General features: G+C 54.7%; 1 protein-coding gene across 1 annotated transcript; it reads left to right on the forward strand.

Annotated features, from left to right (window-relative positions):
- Window positions 1-515: 515 nt before the first annotated feature.
- Window positions 516-16620, forward strand: SARM1 (sterile alpha and TIR motif containing 1). Its single transcript, XM_040641045.1, has 9 exons — window positions 516-985; window positions 6323-6941; window positions 8895-9107; window positions 9357-9448; window positions 9539-9774; window positions 11565-11667; window positions 11765-11954; window positions 16088-16209; window positions 16293-16620. The coding sequence occupies exons 1-9, from the start codon at window positions 516-518 to the stop codon at window positions 16420-16422; spliced, it is 2175 nt and encodes a 724-aa protein (XP_040496979.1). The 3' UTR covers window positions 16423-16620.
- Window positions 16621-18483: the final 1863 nt, after the last annotated feature.

Genomic DNA, 18483 nt, shown 5'->3' on the forward strand with positions numbered 1-18483 from the left:
CGGAAACTGAGGCAGTCCTCCCGCTCTGCACCCTCTGCCCCTAGTCGCCGCCCGGACTTACCCGCAGGGCGTGGGCGTGGCTGGGGAAAGCCTGGGGGTGAGGCTACGCAGGCGGCTGGGGAAGAGTCCCACGTGACTGAGAGGCGGGGTGCGCTCCCCAGCTGCGGCTTCTCGGGGGCGGAGCTGCTGCAGAGCATCTCCTAGCTGGAACCGCGCTTTGTTCTTGCTGCCTCCTAGACCCGCCGGAGTCTGGGTCTATCCCTGGCTCCCCTCTCGCTCCTCCCGCCCACCCCCTGCATCTGGGCCCGCATCCCTTCCCCCAGAAGCTCCGTCCCAGATCCTGCCCTTGCCCCTCCCCCAGACTTCGGGCCAGCGCCCTTTCCTGGTAGGTAGCCTTCTATCCATCCCTCCCTCCTGCACCTTTTTCCCCTGGATCCCTCTCCTGTCCCCCTTTTCCCAAGTCCCGGGTCGCTCCGCCCCTCCGGACCGGGGATGTCCCCCGCAGCCCTGGGCCCATGGTCCTGACCCTGCTCCTCTCCGCCTACAAGCTGTGCCGCCTCTTCACCATGTCCGGTCCCCGGCCAGGCGGTGAGCGGCTAGCGGTGCCGGGGCCGGACGGGGGCGGCGGCGCGGGCCCGTGGTGGACAGCGGGCGGGCGCGGGCCGCGCGAGGTGTCGCCCGGGGCGGGCACCGAGGTGCAGGGTGCCCTGGAGCGCGCGCTGCCCGAGCTGCAGCAGGCGCTGTCAGCGCTGAAGCAGGCGGGGGGTGCGCGGGCCGTGGGCGCCGGCCTGGCCGAGGTCTTCCAGCTGGTGGAGGAGGCCTGGCTGCTTCCGGCCGTGGGCCGAGAGGTAGCCCAGGGTCTGTGCGACGCCATCCGCCTGGACGGCGGCCTCGACCTGCTGCTGCGACTGCTGCAGGCGCCGGAGCTGGAGACGCGCGTGCAGGCCGCCCGCCTGCTGGAGCAGATCCTGGTGGCTGAGAACCGGTGAGTGTGCTCACGGGCTGAGGGGAGAGCGCGGGTTGCTGTGGGGCAGCAAGGGCGGTCCACAGCCCGGGTCTCTCGTGCGGCTCGCACTGTGCCTTTTCCCGCCTCCCCTCACCAGATCCCCGCACTACAGCCCTGTTGGGTATCAGCGTGTCTATTTTACAAATGAGGAAAACGAGGCTTGGGAAACTTTCGTGCCTTGCCCAGAGTCACAACACAGTGTGAACTGAGGGTGCAGCCAGGATTCACTGCCAGGACTTGCGGGGTGACGAATGAGACAGGGAGAGAAAGAATGGAGTGACAGGACAGGAATCTGTCCCTGGTTCTGAGGATGGAGCTGGGATCCTACTGCCTGGCAGTGCTTGTGCTAGGCTACCTTCTCTCTGCCACTGAGAAAGGAAGAGAACACAATGCTTAGGAAATGGGGTAGGAGGAGGGGCAATGATCACTGAAATGAGTACTGACCTGAGGTTACTTGCCCCCTTTATGTCAACCCCAATCCACCTCCTGCTTCCTCCTTCTCCATTTTGGCCCACGTAACAGGCCAGACATGATCTCATTCTGCGGCTGCTAATGGGAAACAGAAGGTTTTCTAGTGGGATCAATGGGTGAGAGAAGAGGAAACAGGTGAGGAGCTAGGCAGGGGCGAGTGTATGTGTTCTCTGTCCCTTCCCCACATAGAGCCAAGATACAGTAGGGGGGATCCAACTGGGGCCTGCCTGCCCCTCTCTTGTCTGCCTCTTGGGATCTCCCCTGGAATATGAGGACCTTTGCACTCATTTCCTCTCCCCTCCAATGCCAGAGCAGACCAAACTGTCGCACGGTAGTCACATGCTGAATTCTCAGGTCTCTCAGATTTAGAAGGGTTTGGGAAGGGTCACTTTCAATTCATGCAGCTTTCACAAGTGCAATGGCCATGGATTAGGGGTGCTTTCCTTACCATTTTCAAAAATTAAACAACCTTGTTGGTGGTGGAAATGATACAACTGTCAAAAATGCATGAATGAAGCAATTTAAGTTGGGAGAGCAAGTTAGGGTTCTGCTTAGTCAACAAGTCATTAATTTCCCATCTACTATCAATCATCAGTACATTTGGAGGGCTAGCAAACAGAATGGGTGCTTACTGGATTTGGTGGACACAGGGTGGCGGTATACCTGTTAGCCTGGTATGTGGGGTGTGGCAGCTGTAATTAGAACCCTTGGGGAAGTGGTGCAGCCAACACCCTAGGAAGAGGAGGGCTGCAAGATGCAAACTGCACTGATACTTTTCAAGGTTGAAAATAACTACACTCACCTGGTTCAGAATTACGGAGGGAGGAGTCACACCCACCATTGTCCCTGGTATGAGGAAACCATGAGCTGGTGCGGACAGCACTTCAGGACCAAGGACAGAGCTCAGCAAGCCCGGTGGCCATCAACTTTTTTTCCCCAAAGAAAGGCAGAATCTCCTCAACCTTTAGACTACTCTGGGCTGAGGCTGGAAGGGAGAGAAGGGAGGTGACACACTGAGAATTTGTGTTGATGAAATCTTGCCCTTCCTCATCAACCAACCTCCTCTTAAAGAAAGTTCCTCAATCAGTGCACCCACTCCTTTTCCCATTCCCTTCTTCTCAGGGTGCTACTACACCCATTGCCCAGGAACCTAGGTCACAGTGTCCCTCACCCCCAAATGCCAAGAGAAGTCCAACAAGGTAGGACCCGCTGAACTTGGTCCCATGACACCAGTGAGGGCCCCACGTGACTGCTAGCCTTTTAAATGTGTAGCCCAGAACCATTAGGAGACCAAAATTAGGTTAAGTGGTTTAACTCAGGTTAAATGGCTTTCCCAAAAATATGCAGTGAATAAGTGGAGGAGACGTGTTTAAAAAATAAAACAGAAAGCTATTGCATATAAATTCAAAAAGTGCAAAGGTACAAAAAAGTCACACACTTAAGAATTTTTCTTTCTACCCAGACCCCCTTTGGACACAAATGAGCAAAACAAGTTTCTTGCACAGTATGTGCTTCCAGAGAAATTCTATGCATACAAGGATTTACACATATATGTATATTATATATACATATATGTGCGTGTATGTGTATGATTTCCCCGCTCCTTTGGAACTGGGATATGAATCCAGACCCATAGCCTCTCAGGCTGCAGAAGCTGGGAGCTGAGTATATAGTTCTTACAACAAGAACATAGTTCAAGTTCTGTGAAGGTGCCAAGTGCATAGGGAAAGGGGAGAGCTGGGGGTCAATAGACTCAGAATAAAGTTCCTCTTTTTAAAAAATTTAAAAACGGGGCACCTGGATGGCTCAGTCAGTTAAGTGTCTGCCTTTGGCTCAGATCATGATCCCAGGGTCCTGAGATCGAGCCCCGGGTCGGGCTCCCTGCTCAGCAGGGAGTCTGGTTCTCCCTCGTGTTCTCTCTCTCTCTCAAATAAGTAAATAAAAATTAAAAAATAATAATAAAAATTTTAAGGAAAAAACAAAGCCAAAAAAGAATAAAGTCCTCTCTGAATTGATATTCCTGAGCAAGCCCTTCCCTTCACTGGTCCTCAGGAAATGAGAGTATTGGATTAGATTATTGCTTAAACACATCCTGGTTCTGGGGCGCCTGGGTGGCACAGCGGTTAAAGCGTCTGCCTTTGGCTCAGGGCGTGATCCTGGCGTTATGGGATCGAGCCCCACATCAGGCTCCTCCGCTATGAGCCTGCTTCTTCCTCTCCCACTCCCCCTGCTTGTGTTCCCTCTCTCGCTGGCTGTCTCTCTCTGTCGAATGAATAAATAAATAAACTCTTTAAAAAAAAACACACACACATCCTGGTTCTGATAGTCTCAGGGTTTATGTAGTCAGATTGTTCTGGAAATACAAAGTATAGATGAAGGATCTTGATCTTTGAAGACAGACAGATTCAGGCCCCAGCTGTGCCTCTCACCAGCTGTGTAACTCTGAGCATGTCATGTAACCTCCCTGAACTTTGGCCTTCTCATTGGTAAAAGGACCAAGTGAATGATTAGAACCCACCTGTTTTGGACTTCAGGGGAAGCTCAGAGATCAACTCAGCAAAGTTGTTGTGACATGTTATGGGCTCAGCTGGGAACCGCAGTGGACACAAAGTCACAAGCGTCACTGTGATGCTCACTCGGCAGGGACTCCATGACTGGCTGCATCTCTTAAGTCTTTAGGGGTAATGTCAGTTGTGGAAGACATCATTTGTGGAGGTCAGGAGGACAGAAACCTTTCACCTCTGCCTGGAGTGTGGCGACTGTCTTGTCTGCTCTGCTGGCATCCAGGCTCCCTCCCTTGGACTTCCCTCCCAAGAGCAGTCAGAGTGTTTCCTAAAACCCATGCAAGAGCAGGTCACTCTCCTTCCTGAAGCCTTTCAGTGGCTCTCCATTTGCCATCAAGATAAATACAAATGCCTGGATAGGGCCCAGAAGGCCCCCAGTACTCTTTCCCTACTTTCCCCTTGAACCTTCCATCTCAGCCACTAGAAATGGCTTCACTTCAGTGTGGCTGAGGTGGGGAAAGTCCCCAAGAGCTCCCAGATACCTCCAAGCCTTTGCATACATCTGTGCCTAAAATACAATCTCCACAATCTCCCCTTCTCCTCTTCATGAATGTCCCACCATCTTTCCAAATTAATGCCCTAGTCACCCATCCAATATATCTAATGCTTGTCTTTTTATCTGTGTCCTGGTCAAATCTTTTTTCTTGTTTTGTGTACATGTATTTGTTCATTTACACAAATGGTGCTGTGTTATATAGCACATTCCAGTTCATACTTTCACCTGCTCAGTATTATGTTTTTAAGATCCTTCATGTGCCATGGTATCATCTGTTCAGTGCCTTGTAACTGCTCCATAGTCCTCCAGAGTGGGCACCTGCCCATGTTACTGCTCCACTCTCCCAGGCTTGACACCAGACTGCCGCCATCTTCCCCCACCGCAAACAACCCTGCAGTGAACAGCCTTTTCCGCATTCTTTTGTAGATCTGTGACAGTTCCTTAGGGATATAAACTCAAGAGCCCCAATTTCTGGCTCATATGGTACATATCTCTTTAACTTCACCCACGCATCCCAGCCTGCTTTCCAAATTGACTGCCCCAGCACGCACCTCTACCCACAGAACTTCAGGGTTTTCATGGCCCCACACCTCGCCAAACTTCTTTGTTACCCAGCTTCTGCTTTTTGCCTATCCAATACTCGTAAAGTGATAGCTGGTTTAATTTTCACTTCTCTGATTACTAATGAGTTACAGCATCACTTTATTTCCTCGTTAACATTTTAGATTTCCTCTTTTGTAAATTGCCATTTATATCCTTTGCCATTCCCTATTGAGTATGCTGCCTTTTTCTTGTTGACTATTGATATATTCTATATATGAATCCTTGTTGCTTTTTTATTTTTCCTTGTCGGTTTTAAACATTGCAAATATCTCTGGCTTTCTTTCTATTCCTCAAACATGCCAAGCTCACCAGCCCTCAGGGTTTTTGTCCTTGCAGTCCATTCTGCCTGTTATGCTCTTCTCCCAGACACTTGCAGGCAGGAGTCTCTGGGTATCGTACTCTCAGATGTCCCCTCCTCCTCCGCCCAGGCACTGTCCATTACATCACCCTTGCTTGCTAGCATTAGGGCCATATCACTCTTGCCCTGTTCACTCATTGTTCACGTGCGTATTGTTTGTCTCCATATTAGCTGTGTATAAGTTCCAGGGCCTCTTAGTCACCCTAGCACAGTGCCTGGCACACAGTAGTTCCTCATCTGTCAAGTGAATGAATAAATACACCCCAGTCACACCACATGGAGTGAGGAGAGGTTTGAGGGAAAGGCTAAGAGGGGTGTACTTCGAGTGATACTTGAAATGATAATAAGTTAACATTTAGTGAGTCTTCCCCATGTGCCAGGCCCTGTGGGAAGCACTTTACATGGATTATCACATTGGTTCTCATAATGACCCTTTGGGGTAGGTATTCCTTTTATCTAATTTATGAGATGAGGAACTGAGATAGAAGGATAAAGGAAGGCAGTCAAGGTCCCACAGCTTTCTAGAAGAAAACAGCTCCCAGGGGATCTTCTCCAGAGTCAGGGCTCTTAACCAGGACACACACCGCGGGGGAGGAGACAGCAGTAAGGGAGTGTAAAGGTGTGGCCAGGATGGAGCACTCTTACAATCGGAGAAATCTGTTCCTTGCAGGCCAGGAGGTGGAAGGGGGAGGCAGGGAGGATAATGCTCTCCCTCATATCCTTTATGACACTAGTGAGGCCAGAGAGGTTAAGTGACCAGGGCGTGGCCAACCTCCCCGGAGGCACCACCATTCCATCGTCTGTGTCCCACTTTCTTTCGGTAGGGACCGTGTGGCGCGCATCGGGTTGGGCGTGATCCTGAACTTGGCAAAAGAGCGGGAGCCGGTGGAGCTGGCGCGGAGTGTGGCAGGCATCTTGGAGCACATGTTCAAGCACTCAGAGGAGACATGCCAGCGGCTGGTGACGGCCGGTGGCCTGGACGCCGTGCTGTACTGGTGCCGCCGCACGGACCCGGCGCTGCTCCGTCACTGCGCGCTGGCGCTGGGCAACTGCGCGCTGCACGGGGGCCAGGCGGCGCAGCGGCGCATGGTGGAGAAGCGCGCCGCCGAGTGGCTCTTCCCGCTCGCCTTCTCCAAAGAGGACGAGCTGCTGCGGCTGCACGCCTGCCTCGCGGTGGCGGTGCTGGCAACCAACAAGGAGGTGGAGCGCGAGGTGGAGCGCTCCGGCACGCTGGCGCTCGTCGAGCCGCTCGTGGCCTCGCTGGACCCCGGCCGCTTCGCCCGCTGCCTGGTGGATGCCAGTGACACAAGCCAGGGCCGTGGGCCCGACGACCTGCAGCGCCTCGTGCCGCTCCTTGACTCATCGCGCTTGGAGGCGCAGTGCATCGGGGCTTTCTATCTCTGTGCCGAGGCTGCCATCAAGAGCCTGCAGGGCAAGACCAAGGTGGGTGTGGGGGGCGGGGGAGGGAGGGGCAGGATTTAGGGTCTAGGAAGGCTTCCCGGAGGAAGTGACATTCGACTGGGAGGTGAAGTACACATAAGAGTTAGGTGAAGCAAGGAGAAGGATGAGAGACCAGTCACTGGCCCTGAAGGCAAGACCAAGGGTTTTAAGCAGGGAACCCAGGCTTTTACACAGACTACCCTGGCTGCAGTGCGGAAATGGAATTGGCAAGGGTGAGGTTGGAGGCTAGGCAGCCATGACTGGGACTGTTGGGAAGGTGGGCTGGAGCATGATAGAAGAGGCAGAGAAGAGCAGACAGATCCCAGAGGTGCTGAAGAGACAGAATTAGGACTTGTGGCTGGTTGGGTGAAGGAGAGGGAAGAGCTGAGGGTGACTCCTGGCTTTGGACACAGGCAACCCCATGAGTGCTGGCACCCGGTACTGAAATAAGGTTAAATGGTGAGAGGTTGCCGTGGGGGAGGGGAAGAAAGTGAGTTCACTGGGACAGGTTGAGCTTGGGGTGCATGAACAGTGACCATTTAGGGCACCCCAGTGGGCTATTTCATCACGTGGGTCTGGAATGCAGGAAGGAGATGGAGTGCAGAGACAGAAGCTTGGGGGGGCAGGACATCAGTGTGTTGACTGGATAACTCCCACCTGTGTCCCAAGAGGTCTTCATGCCCAGGGCCTGATCTGAAGCTTTTGCCCTCAGCTTTAACTTGCTGTGTGACCGCGGCTAGCTGCCTTCCCCTCTCTAGGCCTCTACATGCTTCCTTTTTAGCCTCTGGAAAATTGAAGAAGCGGGACACAACAGTTTTACCCTGCACGTGGACCTAGTAATAGTTAAATTATCCAAAGTTTGTGGGTTTTGTTTTTTAAATATTACAGAATCAAGATTATCCCTATAACATCCCTCTCCCTCCTTTGCATTCCTCTGGGGGTCTGGGAGTTGGTGACAGCTGGGACACAGGGAGTGGTGGGCACCACACGGACCACCCTGGCTGTACCACAGCTGTCAGGTGGGCTGCTCAGAGGAGAGTGTCTCACAGATGATTGTCACCTATTGTATGTGTCCCCACAGATTAAAAAGAGACTGTTGTGTTAGGGGGTCTCTTAAGGCCGTTTCCAAGGTCTAATGTTCTAGGAGCTTCTGATTTTCCCCTCTATGCCCCAGAGTTGGGCCATGGGAGGACTGCTTTATAAATCAGATCATTCTGCTTTGGGAGAAAAGACTTGAAGTAGGGGGTGAGGACAGGGCCTGGGCAGCAGCCATGACCATTAGCTGTGGCACCCCTTTTCCAACAAGACCAAGTGAATGCAGTTCAGTAAAGAGATAGTCAGCCCCCACTCATTACCCTGCAGTGTGCCAGGTACAGGACTCCAAAGGTGACTAAAACATGACCTCAGCTTATCGTTCAGGGGACCCTGCATTATCAACTAACAACAGTGGCATTTAGAGTACAAGGCCTAATTGGAGGTATGGGCCAATCTGTGGGTAAATCAAAGCAGGCTGCATGGAGGGGTGCTAATCAATTTGGATTCCACCGGATGACGAGGATTCCCACAAGCAGGCTGGAAGAACTAAAGGTCTGGGAAAACTGAGCCCAGAGGTAGGGGAGCCTTACTGGGTGGGTGTCAGCCAAGTGTGGGTTGGAGAAAGGGGAGATGAGCTGAGAATGGTGGGCAGGGGCTGCACTGTGCCAGGCCTGGCAGCCATACTGAGAGCCCAGACTTCATTCCAGGGAGATGGAAGCTGTTGGAGGGGAGACATGAGGGCAAGAGTTGAGAGAGTTTCAGGAGGGGGAATTCAGAGAACTAGGTGATATATTCGATGAAGGCAGGGCTAGGGCAGATGATGGGAGTTTCAGCGCTGAGAAGAGGGGAGGGACTGGGCACATTTGGGGATGGCTGGTGAACTGGGGGACCCAAGACCCCTTCTCCCCACCCCACCGCCAGGTATTCAGCGACATCGGAGCCATCCAGAGCCTGAAACGCCTGGTTTCCTACTCCACCAATGGCACCACGTCGGCGCTGGCCAAGCGCGCGCTGCGCCTGCTGGGCGAGGAGGTGCCGCGACCCATCCTGCCCTGCGTGGCCAGCTGGAAGGAGGCCGAGGTCCAGACGTGGCTACAGCAGATCGGCTTCTCCCATTACTGCGAGAGCTTCCGGGTAGAGCAGCGCATCCCAAGGGCGCGCGGCCGCTAGGGGCGCCCTGGACAAGGCAACAGCGCCCCCTTGCGGCCCGCACGCCCGCGGCGCCAGGGGTGATTTTGGGTGTGGGAGCCTGTACTCAACCACTTTCGGGGTTACCCATCCGCCTCCCCCATCGCCGTCTCCAGTTCCCTTTCCTTGCATCTTATGCGTGGGGTCCAACGGCTGAGGAGGGGAGCCCTTCCTTACATCTGATCCCTCCCCCAGGAGCAGCAGGTAGATGGCGACCTGCTTCTGCGGCTCACCGAGGAGGAGCTCCAGACCGACCTGGGCATGAAATCCAGCATCACCCGTAAAAGGTATGGCGCCTCCTGCCCGCCAGGCCTCACCCTCTGCCACTAGCCAGTCCCAGGTGAGGACCTCAGTGTCCCCTTCTCCCCTGGCTGCAGATTCTTTAGGGAGCTCACTGAGCTCAAGACCTTCGCCAACTACGCTACGTGCGACCGCAGCAACCTGGCTGACTGGCTGGGCAGCCTGGACCCGCGCTTCCGCCAGTATACGTACGGCTTGGTCAGCTGCGGCCTGGACCGCTCCCTGCTGCACCGCGTGTCGGAGCAGCAGCTCCTGGAGGACTGCGGCATCCGCCTGGGCGTGCACCGCACCCGCATCCTCACGGCCGCCAGAGGTCAGCCTGCCCACCCGCGACCCCACCCCATCCTAGCCCTAGCCCTGGGAGGTGAGGGGAGACACGTGGTGGGGCCGCGAGCCTCACTGAGGGTGGATTGAGCACAGAAGCTGTGCCAGACTGGATTCCCAGGATGCAGAGATGAATATGGTGCACTTGGCCCTCAAGAAGCTCCTCGTCTGAGCTGCGTAGGAGGGTGGAAGGAAGGCAGGTATATCAACAGGTAGGTGACCACAGCAGGAGGCAGGCCTAGGATTCCAGGGGCAGCTGGGAGGAAGCGCTGCCTACCCGGTCTACCCAGGTCTAGGCATTTACAGGATGCCCAACCAGGTCCCAAAGGATGTATGGGGAGGGGGTGCAGCAGGAAGAGCCGCCCACCTGGCAGAGGGAGCAGTCTATGCAGAAGTGGAGCTAAGACAGCAGGGAGGGTGCTTACAGGGGATAGGGGTGGGAACACAGGGGACTTATGCCTTTAGCCAACAGCTCACCAAGTATGGGTTCTGGAGGCACTTTAGGGAGACCACTAGGGCAGAATGGATTCTGGGGCTCTAGCACCCTTTTTACTTACTAATTTATTATTTAGCTAAAATTTATTGCCAGTTACTATATGTATTAAGCTTTAAACATACTATCTCATTAATATCTATATTCATTCTAGCAGTGGGTGTTAATTTTTTTTTTTAAGATTTTATTTATTTATTTGAGAGACAGGGTGAGAGAGCAAGGGGGGTGTGTGCAGAGGGAGAAGCAGAGTTACCATTGAGCAGGGAGTCGGTCATGAGGCTCAATCCCAGGATCCTGGGATCATGACTGAGCCGAAAGCAGATGCTCAACCAGCTGAGCCACCCAGGTGCCCCTGGGTGTTAATTTTTTTAATCAACTTTTAATTTATTTTATTATTTAAATTTTTTTGAGAGAGAGCATGAGCGAGTGAGGGGGGAGGGGCAGAGGGAGAGAGAGAATCCTCAATTAGACCCCCACTGAGCACAGAGCCCAGCTAGGGCTCAGTCTCACAACCCTGAGATCATGACCTGAGCCAAAATCAAGAGTCGGACACCTAATGGACTGAACTACCCAGGCGCCCCGCCATGCACGTTTTTTAAGTGGAGGCAGTGACCCTGGATTGGAGACTTGGATTTTAGAGAGACCCCTCCAGTGGCTGTGCAAACAGACTGGACTGGGCAAGGGTGGATTTAGGGAGACCCCTGAGAAGGCTGAGTTGGGGGCCTGGACATAGGGAGGGCCCTGGGGCTGGAGCCCAGGATGTTTAGTCGGAGGAATCCAGAGCATGGAGTCAGGTGTCGTGGAGGTCTGTCTGTTCTGTTCACTGCTGTATCCCAAGCACAAACGGTAGTGCCTGGCACACAGTAAATCCTTAGTAAATATGTGTGGAATGAGTGAATGAGAGGTAAGGGGTCGGGGCCCGGGTTCTGGCTGTGATGGGAACTAGGAAGGTGGGGCAGGGGGAGGATTTGGGATGTGTTGGGTTTACAGTGTCTGTGGGCAGCTGGCCATTCAGGTCTGGAGCTCCGGAGAGAGGGCGGGGCTGGAGGTGCGCATTCCTGTCCCTAAAACACGATGCCTGCCTTCTGAGAGGGACTCACCAATAGTGAGCAGCCTTCCTTCCCGTAGGCCCGGCTGTCTGTCTCGGTGGCTCTCTTTTGAACAAGCCAGGGAGCCTGCGCCTGGCTGGCCTGCGCTGAGAAGGTTGGGTGGGCAGGGGATGACGTGCCCCATGGCGAGTGATGAGGAGAGGCTGCCCTTACCAAGCTGTCACCTGTCTGCCTCAGAAATGCTACACTCCCCGCTGCCCTGCACTGGCTGCAAGCCCAGCGGGGACATCCCAGATGTCTTCATCAGCTACCGCCGGAACTCAGGCTCGCAGCTGGCCAGGTGAGAAGGGGCAGGCAGGCGGGCGCGCAGGCAGGGGGCCCCGCAGGCAGGGGGCCTCGCGGCCGGGCCAGGGCAGTGACGCGGGACCTCTCACCAGCCTCCTGAAGGTGCATCTGCAGCTGCACGGCTTCAGCGTCTTCATCGATGTGGAGAAGCTGGAAGCAGGCAAGTTCGAGGACAAGCTCATCCAGAGTGTCATGGGTGCCCGCAACTTCGTGCTGGTGCTGTCGGCCGGGGCCCTGGACAAGTGCATGCAGGACCATGACTGCAAGGACTGGGTGCACAAGGTAGGTGCTGGCCCCCATGGTCTCAGCACTGGCCTGTGGCCAGGGGTCAAGGTCCTCCTCCCATTCCGTCTCATCCGCGCTCCCCAGCCACCTCCGCGGCCCAGCCGCAAGGCAGGAGCCACAGTGTGGGCTGTAATTGGTCTTTAGCAAGTCCCTTAGGCTCTCTGGGCCTCAGTGCTCTCATTAGGAGAATGGGGATAACTTGCCTGCCTTATTCACCTTGTGGGGATGGTCGTGAGGGTCAGAGAAGGACAAATAACCTCAGTGAGGGAAGAGGGGCAAGAGAGCCTAGCGACAGTCACAGTGGGATCACGAAGGGCACAGAGCTGTGCGTTGGAATCCGAGCTCTGGCCTTGGGCAAGTTACGTATCCACAGTGAGCTTCACGTTTGCTGGTGTAAAGTGGGAGAAGTCTCGTCCCTGCCTCCCTAGGATATCTTTATAAGAATTAAAAGAGCTAAAATCTGTCAAGTCCTTAGAATGCCTAGTTCTATAGTAATTGGTCTATAATGGCAGGAATTATTCTTGTAATTAGTGTGAGTGCTTACCACTGTTTAATTAATGCCAGTGTGTCTTCAGTGCCTGGCACACGCTAGAAACTTACCGAATACTTGCAGAATGGATGGATGGATGGATGGATGAAATGGGTCCATATCACGTCTGCAGGTTACTAATTATTAATCAGTGAGGGATAAGGCAGTGATCTGAGATGGAACCCTTGTCCTGAAGCCGCTGAGGAACCGAGAGTTGCCCAGACGTGGCTAGATTGTATATGGGTTGGTGTCGCTGCTAGGCTATGTAGGTGAACCTCTTACTCACCATAGGAGCCTGGAGAAGAGGGAGAACAGTAAGGGCTAGAATAACCAGGGAAGGCTTCACAGAGGAAGCAGAACTTGAGAAGAGTCTTAGGAATTGAGGTAAGTGGAAGAGAAGGCATCCCAGGCAGGGCGACTGCACGAGCAGAGGACAAAAGTGGGGCCGAGGCAGGTGCAAACTGGTAATTGCTTACAGATGAAGAAGCTGAGGCTCAGAGAAGTAGAATGCTCTTTCCCCTGGCCCCGCTGGTATCGAAATCTGAAGAGCTGGGCTCTGAACTCCATCGATCTGACTCCAAAGCCCATGCTCTTTCCCAGCACCTGCCTGTGTCTGAGGCTCGGATCTGAGGGGGTGGTGGGATAGGGCGGGATTCAGCTGACACCAGAAATGATTGTCTGCATCTCTTCCCAAGTCCATGTCCAGGGACATCATGGTCATTGCTTGAAATCAGCCCTGGTGGGAGTATTTACACAAAGGAAATTGGTAAACACTACAAATCAGGGATTTGTTTGGTTGGTTGTCCCCCCCCCTCCCCGGCCCGCANAGAGTTATTTGTTAAACATTTACCAGCACGCCCCTGGGGCGCTGGGTGGCTCAGTCGGTAAGCGTCCAACTCTTGACTTTTGGCTCAGGTCATGATCTCAGGGTCGTGAGCCTCTCCTGTCGGCTCCACACTGGGCATGGAGCCTGTTTAAGATTCTCTCCTGGCCTCTCCCTCGGCCCCTCCCCACTGGCTCTCTCCTTCTCTTAAAAACAAAAACAAAAACAAAACTACAGAACCAGTTTGCAGGCTACCTAAAGGCTGGGAGAAGACTTGTGTTTAAAGCACTGGGAAAAGGGATCCCACAAGGGCAGTGAGGCCAGGCCAGCAGTTGTCAGGAGAAGGGTCTGGCTGCACCGTGCATCCAGACCAACTGTGGGAAAGAGGGCCAGGCCCTGGAGGCCATGTTTTAGGGGCTGAGTACTGGGCTTGGTTGGCTGTTGGGACAAAGAGACACCTGCAGGATCATGGGTTGATGGCCCAGAACAGGTGGCAGGCGGCCTTCTGGGATAAAGAGAGAAATAGCTGACCTCCATGCGAGATCAGACCTTGCCGTGCTTACTCTGTATCCCAGATGCCTACAAGCATGTGTGGTATGAAGTAGGCTCTTGACGAGTTTATGGAATACTTGAACCAGTGGCCAGAGGAAGCTGAGATAACTGGGAAGGCCATACATGTCCACGAGGTTCACCAGGTCAGAACACTCGACTCTAATCAAGTTTTCATTCTTAGCCTGCTGGATGACCTTGAACAAGCCATTTTCCTCTCCTGGCCAGACTCTGAGTCTATGCAACGAGCATTCTGCTGTCTTGGGTTCTGGTAGTTCTGGATAAAACGAATGTCTAAAGGCTCTCAAATCAATTTGTGCAGGATCAGAATCCATACAAGTTCTCAGCAGAGAGGCAGAGGGCCTGGCGGACAGCGCCCTGGGCTTGGAATCTGAAGGCTCGATTCAGAAGCCTGGCCCCTCTTGGGCTGGGCATTTGTGTGACTTGGGGGCAAGCCCCTTCCCCTCTTGGGCTTCCTTCTTCTCATTCATAAAATGAGAGGTTCCCCAAAAACCAATCAAGGTTGGAGTTATGCGGGTTCTTTCCCAAGGGTGCTTGATACCCATGCGGCAGCCTGCATCGAGGGAGGAGGGGTGGCGGGGTCCTCTGCCTTGGACCAGTTCCAAAGGCTCCATCAGCCTTCCTTGGTTGTTGTTATGCTTCGTTGCCTCTGGTTTTAAAACTCCTTTCCCCGAAGCCACATTTAGCGGGTAATCAATATAGAAAACCACAAGTGAACTGCACTCAAGAAAGTGCAATCCCTGAGGTTCCCCCTTGAAAGGAAAAAACATTCAATAAGCACTTACCAGAGCACCCATTAATAGTAAGTAATATCCTCAGAACCACCTCGTGAGGGAGGTTTATTACCCCCTTTACAGAGGAGGAAATCCTAACACCTGTGATTGATTAAGCACACGCCACATGCTGGGCGCTGCTCTAACCACTCACCGCGGGACATGGCAGGTATCCCCCCACCAGAAGAGAAAACAGAGGCTTTGAGGGCCCATTGGTTGCCTCACGCCACAAAGCCTGTGTCAGAGATTCAGTGGGAACCCCAATCTCATGATTCCAGAGTGCGGCCCCTAACGACTGTGCTATATTGTCTCTCTCATTCATTCATTCATTCATTCATTCGTTCATTCATTCATTCATTCATTCATTCCAGCCATCCAGCCATCTGTTAAGTATTTGGCAAGGGTTGACTATGGACAAGGCTTTGTGAAAGATGCTGAGATAAAAGATGGCTAAAAACCAGACATGATCCCTGTCTTTCTGTCTGGTGGGGAAGACAGATATTAAGTAAATTACTCTAATTAAGTTTGCCACTGGAGCGTGTGCTATAGAGCCTATGAGAGCCGAGCTGAAACCAAGAGTCTGATGCTTAACGACTGAGCCACCCAGGAGCCCCCAGTTCAGTTCTGATACTGACTTATCCAGAGCAAGTGTCAGACTATAGAGAGTTAAGGGCTCAGTCCCACATGTCTGTGCTCACTTGAGATGTCTGAGAGTCCTGGGTTCCCAGACTACCCGCACTTCTGTCTGACCTGGCTAGCCATTCAGGAGTTCCCGTGACACACACATCCCCCCCCCCCCCCCCCCCCGGCCAGTTCAATAATTTGCTAGAATGACGTGCAGAGCTGAGAAAGCACTTAACTATTTCTGGCTATATAACTCAGGCACATTCAAATGTAAGCAATGCATAGGGCAAAGGTATGGGGCGTGGGGCACAGGCGGGGAGGCACAGAGCTCCCATGCCCTCTGCAGGCCACCCTCCCAACACCTAGATATGTTCACCAACCCACCCCATCCTTGGGGGATTTGATGGAGGTTTCATCATGGAGGCATGATTAAGTCACTGGCCATTGGGGAGTGAACTCAATCTCTAACCCCTCTCCCCTCCTGGGAGGTGTGCGTCTGTGAATGTATGTGGGATACTTAAAATTTCCAACGTTTTCATCATAGCTTGGTCTTCCTGGCAAGCAGCCCCAATCCAGAAGCTAGCTAGGCACCTGCATCCCCAACCTCCAGTCATCCGGGGATTCCCAGCGTTTCAGGAGCTCTATGCCAAGGATCTGAGGCAAAAACCAAATATTTGATTTTTATTAAAAAACAAGGGGTGAGGGAGAAGTCAAAGCGGACTTCAGCACCAGCACCCCTCTCAGTGTCTGTCTGGCCCCAGGGTCACATGGGGACCCAGGTCTCTTCCTCCTCCCCCGTTTCTTTCTGCAGGAGATCGTGACTGCTTTGAGCTGCGGCAAGAACATTGTGCCGGTCATCGATGGCTTCGAGTGGCCTGAGCCCCAGGACCTGCCTGAGGACATGCAGGCTGTGCTCACCTTCAATGGCATCAAGTGAGGAGGGGGGCGGGTACGCAGCCCCCAGCCAGGAGCTCCCCCTGCGCAGCCCCCTGACCCACCAGGCCCTGTGCCCACAGGTGGTCCCACGAGTACCAGGAGGCCACGATCGAGAAGATCATCCGCTTCCTGCAGGGCCGCTCCTCCCGGGACTCGTCGGCAGGCTCTGACACCAGCTTGGAGGGGGCCGCACCCATGGGCCCAACTTAACCAGTCCTTTGTTCCCAAGCCCTGCTGCGACCCCCATTTCCATCGTCCCTCCCAAAGAAGCAGCTCCTCAAACTGGCCTCTCTCAGCTGCAAATACCCCCGCCCCGGTCCCTTCTCAGGAAACGGCTGTCGCTGTGCCCCCACCCTCGCGGTCCACCTCAAACCCAGCCTCCCCGGCGTCTGGAAAGGGAAGGGAAGCCAGGCATTGGGGGTGCTCAGGGCCAGACCCCACCCCCTGGGGCCCTGCCATCGGGTTCTCTATCTCAGGTCTGGAGACTGAGGGTTTGCGGCACACGACAACCCCTCCTGCCCTGACAGCAGCCAGCTTGAGTGGAGGAGGGCGGGCAGCCTCCCTCTGACAAGAGTTCGGGCAGCGCCCACCCCTCTGGGCTAAGCAAGGGCCTGGGCCCAACAGCCAGCCGGAGATGGGGGTCCAGTGATGGCTCTCCACCTAGATCGTGCCTGGCTTCTGGCCTCAGCGCTTCCTGCCACCCTGTGGCCTTGACCTATAACCACTGTGCCCTTAGCTGGCCTGGTCCCCAGTCCCCTCCCAGCCTTCCTGAGGTGCAGCCCTCTTAGCCACACCTGGGGTCAGGGTCGGCCGAGCCAGCCCTCTCTCCGGCTGGCCTGCAGCTGCGGTCAGCTTTGCTGCACGCGCCGGTGCAAGGGAGCCGCCTGCAGGGGCCTGGGCCTGGGCCGCCGAGGCTGTCTCAACAGGCAGCTAGCCACCGTCCACATGCCTTGTTGCCGTGCCTCAGTTCCTGCCGGCCCGGCTCAGCTGGTGCCCCAGCCCCTCCCCACCCACCTGCTCAGGGGGCGGCCAGGGGAGGCACCCCCTGTGGCAGCAGCAGTCCGCTGGACAGAGCCCGCAGCAACACGGGAAGAGACAGGATCCTGAACGAGGGTGACGGGTGCGTTGGAATCACCTGGGAATTTTGCTAAAACTGTGTTCAGGAGACCTGGGTGGGGCCTGGGTTTCTGCCTTTCCCACAAATTCCCAGGTGAGTGGATGCGGATGGTCAAGGAACGACACTTTAACTAGCGAGGCTCTAAAACGCAAATCCCTCCCAAATCTTTGCCATCCCCCACCCCCCAGGCCACTTCATGGTTCCTGCAATCACCCGAGCAACCCCACCTGGTATTATCTCCCTGTACAGAGAAGGAATGCCATTTCCCAAACCACCGGTGGCAGCCCCAGGACCCAGCCTGGTCTCCTGGTGTTCAGTCCACTGCCCGTCCCGAGAATCATCCTGGAGGCTGTACCCTGGGCAGGGCTGTGGCTCTACCCACAGCTGGCTTCTCCTCTGCCCCAAGGGTCTGGCAGTGGGGGATAGGTTTTCACCAAAAAAGTCTGGCCCCAAGAGCTATACAGAAATCGACAAGCAGCCATGTCCCTCTGCCCCTTTCTCCACTAGGGCAGGAGAGCAAGAAAGTACCCTCCCTCCTGGAAACCCAGGCTTTAGCTAACGGGGTCAGCTGGCCTGGTACCTCAGGCTGGCTCAGCTTCCAGAGTCGCCTCCCACACGTGCTGGCCAGCTCACGTGCAGCTCTCCAGCCACATCGTCAGAGAGTCAGAGGTCTCACTGCAGGCTTGGGATGCCTTTCTTCTACGCCCCCTCCCACCGAAGATTCGGTCTTTAGCAGGTCCTGGCCCCAGCTCCGGCTTTCACTGCTCTTGACCCTGCCTCCTTCAGGCCACAGGAGCGCCCACCAGTGCCAGGCTCTGGATGCGGAGGTGATGGAGGCGGACTAGACATCGCCCTCCCAGAGCAGCAACAGCAACAGTACAGTGGGATGGGTACCCTCCAGGGGAAGCTTTCTGTCGTTTTGTCCCTGATCAGTCCCCCTCCCTCCGCGGGCAGTATTCAGGGAGGTTGCCAGGCCCTTTCTTCTGTTCCTACACCCCACCCTCTACTGCTGCCCCTTTCTGTTTCTGGGGAATTGGAGCCCAGCCTCCAACCCTGAGGTGATGACCCCCCCAGCCAGGCTTGGCCCCATAGGGCTGGTCCTGAACCAGGGCTGGTCCTGAACCAGGGCTGAGAAACCGCCTCCCCCCCCCCCA

This window comes from Ursus maritimus, unplaced genomic scaffold, assembly GCF_017311325.1.
Source record: "Ursus maritimus isolate PB19 unplaced genomic scaffold, ASM1731132v1 scaffold_24, whole genome shotgun sequence".
NCBI lineage: Eukaryota > Metazoa > Chordata > Mammalia > Carnivora > Ursidae > Ursus > Ursus maritimus.